The 7249-nt window shown below is 51.2% G+C and overlaps 1 protein-coding gene across 1 annotated transcript in view; it reads right to left on the bottom strand.

Moving 5' to 3' along the window:
- The window catches only part of LOC105990909 (transmembrane protein 225-like), a 5987-nt gene extending 2821 nt beyond the window's left edge, over positions 1-3166 (bottom strand). The window contains exons 1-3 of the mRNA XM_013023434.1: positions 2959-3166; positions 1805-1951; positions 1068-1205 (exon numbers count right to left, since the gene is read on the bottom strand). Of these exons, the coding sequence (XP_012878888.1) occupies positions 1068-1205; positions 1805-1951; positions 2959-3166 (493 nt within the window). The remainder of the gene's footprint in view (positions 1-1067; positions 1206-1804; positions 1952-2958) is intronic.
- Positions 3167-7249: the final 4083 nt, after the last annotated feature.

Genomic DNA, 7249 nt, shown 5'->3' with positions numbered 1-7249 from the left:
TCTCCAATAAACCACCAGAAAACCGGAAGTGGCGCTGTAGCTAAAGTGGTAGAGCGCTCACCTTGAGCTGAAGAGCTGAGGGACAGCGCCCAGGCCCAGAGTTCAAGCCCTACGACCGACAAAAAAAAAAAAAAAAATGTAAAAAAAAAAAAAAAGCTAAAAACAACCTGGGGAAAAAAAAATGGGGCAGGACCCAAAAAAAAAAAAAAAAAATCGTAACAGATAAGACAAGGCTAAACAGCAGCTGGGTAATACAAATGTGAGCAGGACCTAATAAAGAAATGAAACAAAGTGAAGAAGGGGAAAGGGTAAAAAGGCTGAAGGATGCTGAGCATTGTGCTACATGCCTGCATGTGGTACATGCTTGTGGTACAAGCATTCTGGAAAGGAAGGCAGGAGGGTAATTAGCTCAGGAGCCCAGCCTGGGATATACAGAAAAACAGTCAAGACAGTGTAAAAGAGAGGGCGGATCTTTGGAACTGTTTATTTCTAGACCCAAAAAAGATGAGAAGAGGAAGCCTAAAAATGGGGCACAAGGCTCAAAGTGCAGAGCAATGCTGCCCCATAGAACTTTCTAAAGTGTTGGCATTTCCTCCACCTCCTGTTCAATGCAGTAACCACTACACCAGTCACCTATGGTTACTGAAAATATGAAATGTGCCTTATGAAACTGAGGATGTGGGATGTATTAATGGGGTGGGGGAGGAGATACTAGGAATTGAATTCAGGGCCTGGGCACTGTCCCTGAGCTTTTTTACTCAAGGCCAGCACTCTCCCACTTGAACCACAGCTCCACTTCCATCACTTGCTGGTTACTTGGAGATTAAAGAGTCTCAGGGACTTTCCTATGATCCTCAGAGCTCAGCCTCCTGAGTTGCTAGGATTACAGATGTGAGCCACCAGTCCCCAGCCATAACTGAAATGTTAACTTATTCCCTTTTAGTGAAGTGAAATAGTGTGTGTCATAGGGCTACAGTATGGAAGAGTGAAGCTCAGAGACAATCCTTGAGCAGCTTTGTAACTAACTGTGGCCAGAGGGCAGGCAGCAGGCAGCCCTGGGCACTCACCAGCCACTAGGAACAGCAGGATACCACAAGCCAGGACGTAGTACGGCCACTGCACAGAGAACTGCGTGGGAGTGGGCTTCGACCTCAGATCCCGGATCTCCAGGGCATGCAGCAACAAGGCCAGGAATGCAGAGGCCCCTGCGGGGCACAGGGAGGTGGCCTTGCTCTCCCTGTGCTTCCGGCCTTTATCCCAGCCTCCCTCACAGTGAGTCAGATGTAGTGTGGCTCCTGCTTAAAGATGCTTCTATCCTTACCTTCCCAGAGCCAGCACCCGCCCTCCTTCCCAGCTGATCTCAAAGCATGCCCCTCACCTTCAGGGCCTGTGCCATCACACATCCCTTTGCTGACCCCTCTGCATCTGGGTACTTGGCTCACATCTGGCTGGGCCCCCTGGGTGTCACAAGCCAAGCTGTGTTCAACCCCTTGCCTTGGCCCAGGAATTCCTGGGGTGGGGCCTTCCTCGACCTTCTAAAACCTCAAAGAGCCCAAAAGGCAGAGACAGGCTCTTCCATTCATTACTTCCAGAAACAGTCACCTATCCTTATACTAAATAATTCACTCAGAATTCTCTGCCACTATGGCCTCCCTAACATGGAACCCCAAGCCAACAAGGTCAGAGCTGGAAATACAGTGTTGAGAAAATCCTAAACTAAGAGAAGGCGGATGTGGGGCCTTAATGATGTCTTTTTTTTCTCATTGCACCCCTCCCAGGTTCTCCCAAAAGATGGGGTCCACACCTGTGCAGAAGCTGATGAAGGCTGACAGGACATTGTGCTTCCGGGTCCTCAGGAGGAACTCAGAGGCGGTGGAGACCATGAGGAAAGTAGTGAGGAATGCCAAGACAACTGCAGACAGCAGGAAGACTCGGCCAAGGAGGATGTAAACTGCAGGGGAGGGAGAACCAGGCTGGAGCTCAGGACACTGGCCCCCAAAGGACAGAGCCCCCCACAGAGCCTGGCATGATGACCCCAGGGCCCCTCACTACTCTCAGATCTAACATAGGACCTTGGGACCTAAGCTGTAACCTGTCACGTCACCCCCAAGAATGCTCTGGTTCACCAGATTGCTTCCAACAACATGGAAGTGTACATTAAAAACAAATTAGAGGCTGGGTGCCAGTGGCTCACACCTGTAATTCTAGCTACTTAGGAGGCTGAAATCTGAGGATTGGGGTTCAAAGTCAGTCTTGGCAGGAAAGCCCATGAGACTTTTTTTTTCCCATGGGGCTTGAATTCTGGGCCTGGGCACTGTCCTCAGCTCTTAAACTCAAGGCTAGTGCTCTACCACTTGAGCCACAGCGCTACTTCCTGTTTTCTGGTGGTTTAGTGGAGTTAAGAGTCTCACGGACTTTCCTGCCTAGGCTGGCTCTGAATCTGGATCCTCAGATCTCAGCCTCCTGAGTAGCTAGGATTACAGGCATGAGCCACAGGTGCCCAACTCCATAAGACCCTTATCTCCAATTAATCACCAGAAAGCTGCAGGTGGGCCTGTGTCTTAAGTTGCAAAGTGCTAGTCTTGAGTGCAAAAGCTCAGGGACAGCATCCAGGCCTTGAATTTGAGCCCCAGGACTGGAAGAAAGGAGAGAAGAGGAGAGGGGAGGGGAGGGGAGGGGAGGGGAGGGGAGGAAGGGGCCCAGACAGTATTCAGCCACATAGATCATCCCTGGCCTAAAGTGAAAGTTTGTTCCTGCACAATGGGTCCCAAGCCCAAGGAGAACCATAACTTCCCCACGCTTCCCAGCTTTCCACATTCACTCCTCTTACCCCCAGAGTAGAGACATGTTCTCATAGCTTAGTAAATTTGCCCTCCACCCCTAGGGCCCTGTTCCCTCCCAACCCCTGCCCCTACTGGCCAATCTCCCTTCTCTTCCCTCTCCCCAGCTTCTCCTTACTAGATAGGGGTCGGGGTTTCCAGCATTTGATATGGAAGCAGTTCTCAAAGAGGCCACTGAAAAACACTTCCTGGGTCTCCTCATTCACAAGTCGCACCCAAAAGGGAAAGATAGAGACCAGCAGTATGTGTAGGTAACCCAGCGTGGTCAAGATCGGGGCAATGGCCCAGGCGAATCCCTTCCTGTCCTTGTTCTCCAAGCTGAGCATCACCTGGGGCAAGGAGAAGCAAGGCAGAGGTAGGACATTTCTGGCACATGGGGTAGGTGGAAAGAAGGTCTAAGGGTAGAAGAAGGGTTTGGCAGTCAGGTGAGGTTCCCTGGACTCGTCTCTACTTTGCCTAACTCTAGAGCCTATATGTGCATTCTGCCAACTGCTGCTGACTCACTGGCTTGTGTGTTGGACATACCATGTCCCACTGCCAGCAGAAGGACCTTGCCACCTACCTCCTCTTCAGCACCCTTCCTCAGTGGCCTTCTGACCACAGGAACTTGAGAGATTCCAATGGGTTGGGGGTAGAGGAGCACCTGGCCAGGAGCCTTATGATAAAGAATGGGACACCCCTCCACCCCCACCCCCACATACACACATAAAATCTGCACATAATTTCAGTGTTTCACACGCTAGGCCTAAAAGCAGAGCTCTCAGTTAAGGAGTTCTCTTCCATCAAGTCCATTGTCCCAGTTTATCTTCTCTTTCATAGGTCTGTAAGATCTTCTCTCCACTGTTAGACCAGCCTCACCACGTCTTGAGTCATCTCAAGGAATTTTGCTCCAACTCTCTGGACCATTTGGAAAGGGGGGGGGGGTTCATAAGACCTGCTCCACAAGGCCATTGGGGAGACAAAGGAGGAAACATACATGCAAGTGTCACACTCAGTGTTCTGTCCTCACATCCCTGGTTAAACTTGGGGGTCAGGACAGGGGTGGAGACATCTAAAATCCACATCTCCCCTGCAGGAAGAGATGACAAGGTAGTCACAACTTGGGGCCATATTTGCTGCATGAGTGTGCTTTCCTCTCCGCCTTGTGGAGCAGGCAGTGTGAGGAAGGAGGATTGTCTCTGAGGGAAGATCAGCGGATGGAAAGGAGGTGGCTGGAAGTCCCCAGCTAGCTTCAAGGAGGATAGGCCTGGTGCCTTGGTTCTAGCTCCTTCCTCCCCCTTTCCCACAGTTCTTCAGTACTGTATCGTGGCCTGTCACTGAATCTCTGACTTTGTCATGGCTCAGTCCCATCAGCCCCAGGCTCTCGGTCCTCCTTTGTGCCATGGTGACCTGGGCTGGAGCGGAGTCCCAGTGAACGGTGGGGAATCTCCCATGACAACTATTTTCTCCTGGCTCACCACAACCCATCTAGAGGGGACCTCCATCCTTTCCTATTCTCTTCCTTCTCCAGCCCTCTCCAGCTCCAGCCTTGGGCCTGGACCACTTCCTCCCGTCTGTCCCTCACTCACGAAGGTGTGCAGGCTGGCGTCTGCCTTCCTTCCTGCCCCCCACCCCCTACCCCTCCACCCCCGTGCCTCCTGGGAACATCCGAGCTTCAAGGGTGTGGCTTGCTCCAGCCACTCTCTCCATGCAGCCCACCCTTACCCGTGGTTCCCTCAACAAAACCCAAGTGTGCACTTACTGACAGTCCCATGCCTATGGAGGGATGGAAACAGACAGGTCTCCTTGCGTCTTGGTTAACTGCAGATGGGAGAGACACGAAGAGGAACCGTGATTTCCTCTTCCCAACTTTGGGTGCCCCCCTCCCCCACCTAGTCCCTCAGTGGCTTGGGGGGAGGGGATACCATGCTGATGGCCCTGGAGGTCCCTTTCCTCATCCACAGGGCCGTTTTCCAGACCCTCATCTCCGCCCCAAGATAGGCCCCAGACCCGCCCTGTGCATCCCCATCGCTCCCGGGGTTTCTGGGGAGGGAGGGGAGCAGGTCTTCCCTCCAGGCTGGTTCCCCATCTATCCGCCTGCGCCCACCGAGCTGGTCCGCCCAGAGCTTCCGTTGGGTTCGTTCTCTGGGGATCCCCCGGCTCAATCAGGCCCTGATGCTGAGTTCCTCCACCCCACGACGCCATCTCCGGGTCCTGGGAGGATGGGGGACTGGGCCCCCTGCGCCACCGCCCACTGCTCACCTGCCTAGGGAGGCACTGGGCCTCAGCAGCTGGCTCTGGGGCTCCGTGAGCAGTACCGGCCTCTCTCCCAGACCGGTGGGGGTCGGGGTCACCCAGAGCTGGATCTGGATTCCAATCCCCACTCTGCTGTGACTAGGGGGGTAAATTACTTCTCCGTGAGAGCCAGTTGGATCTTATTTGTTAAAACAAACAAACATGAGAATAACAATTGTAATCTGCCCGGTGGATGGCTGGGGGGAAAAAAGTACCCAAGCAAAGGTAGAGCTAACTAAACCACTGCTGCCACCTGCAAGTGGAGGAGGCCCAGAGTCTCTGATTCCCCAGGTCCCTTACTCATCACCCCCACCCCGGCCCCCATGCCTCTGATGCCCTGCAGGCCCCCTGCTTCCCACAGGCAGCAGACCATCTCCTCTCCCAGAGGCTGGTCTTTGGGGTTTGTATTCATTCCATTTTTCTTGGTGCCAGTCCTGGGACTTGAACTCAGGACCTGGACACTGTCCTTAAGCTGCTTTTTGTGCCGAAGGCTAGAGCTCTTCCACTTGAGCCACAATTCCACTTCAGGCTTTAAAAAAAAACTAATTGGAGATAAGAGTCTCTCTGATTTGTCTTCCCTGGGCTGGCTTTGAACTGCAATTCCCAGATGTCAGCCTCCTTAGTAACTAGGATTACAGGTCCAGGCATGAGCCATCAGCTCCTGTCATCAAATTTCCTACACCACCCTTCCACCTGGCCCAACAGCCTTTCTTCTTATTTCATCCATCCGACTCCTTCTAAAGTACCAGCTGAAAGGTAGCTGTTTCTAGGGAAACTAAGCCTGACTCAGGCTCCCAGGCAGAAGTGACTTCATTCCTTTGGATCAAATTGAGCTGTAGCTCAGAGCACCAGCCTTGAGCAAAAAGCTAAGGGACAGTGCCAGGCCTTGAGTTCAAGCTCCAGGAGTTGGAGGAGGAGCAAAGTGAGAAGCCAGCATGAGCAAAAGGTACTGGCAACCTTATCTGAAATATAACTAAAACAAAGTGGGTTGTGCTGGGTGCCAGTGGCTCACGCCTGTAATCCTAGCTACTCAGGAGGCTGAGATCTGAGGATTTCAGTTCAAAGCCAACCTGGGCAAGAACATCCGTGAGACTCTTATCTCTAATTAACTACCAGAAAACTGAAATTGGCACTGTGGCTCAAGTGGTAGAGCACTAGCCTTGAAGCGCCCAGGTCCAGAGTTCAAGCCCCATAACCAACAGAAAAAAAAGGGGGACAAAGGGTGAGGGAGATAGCTAGTAATACTTACATTTGATACCCAGCACTGCATAAGATTTTAATATATATATTTACAGTGACAACAAGTGTAAAAGGATTGCATTCTCAAAGCCCAAATTAGCAAAATGGATAAAGAATATACTCTAAGCTGGGTGAGCTACTCAGGAGGCTGAGATCTGAAAGATCTGAAACCAGCCTGGGCACGAAAGTCCATGTGACTCATCTACAATTACCCACAAAAAGCCAGAAGTGGAGCTGTGGCTTAAGTGGTATATTGCTAGCCTTGAAAAGCTCAGGGACAGCACCTAGGTTTTGAGTTCAATCCCCAAGACTGGAAAAACAAACAAAAAAAGAATATACTCTAGATGCAAACCATATACAAGAGACAGGCCCTAAATATACAAAGACAAACTGAAAATGGAAGGATATAAAACAATAGACTGGGCATCAGTGGCTCATACCTGTAATCATAGCTACTCAGGAGGCTGAGATCTGAGGACTGCATTTCAAAGCCAGACTGGGCAGGAAAATCTGTAAGACTCTTATCTCCAATAAACCACCAGAAAACCAGAAGTGGCACTGTGGCTCAAGTGGTAGGACACTTACCTTGAGCTGAAGAGGACAGTGCCCAGGCCCAGAATCCAAGCCCCATGAAGCAACAAAAACGAAGTGGGTTGGGCTGTGGCTTTAGTGATGAGATTATTACTTAGCAACTATGAGGCTTGGAGTTCAAACCTCAGTAGAAGCATATGGTGTACATTATCCAAACATTTATTCCTCAATTAAATAATCCAACTCCTTTTTTTTTTTGGTCCAGTAGTGGGGCCTGAACTCTGGGCCTGGGCACTGTCCCTCAGCTCTTCAGCTCAAGGCTAGCGCTCTACCACTTGAGTCACAGTGCCACTTCCAGCCTTTTT

The sequence above is a fragment of the Dipodomys ordii genome, unplaced genomic scaffold (genome assembly GCF_000151885.1).
Source record: "Dipodomys ordii isolate 6190 unplaced genomic scaffold, Dord_2.0 Scaffold68, whole genome shotgun sequence".
Lineage (NCBI taxonomy): Eukaryota > Metazoa > Chordata > Mammalia > Rodentia > Heteromyidae > Dipodomys > Dipodomys ordii.
The sequence above is the reverse complement of the archived record's forward strand: the minus strand, read 5'-3'. Positions and strand labels throughout refer to the sequence as shown.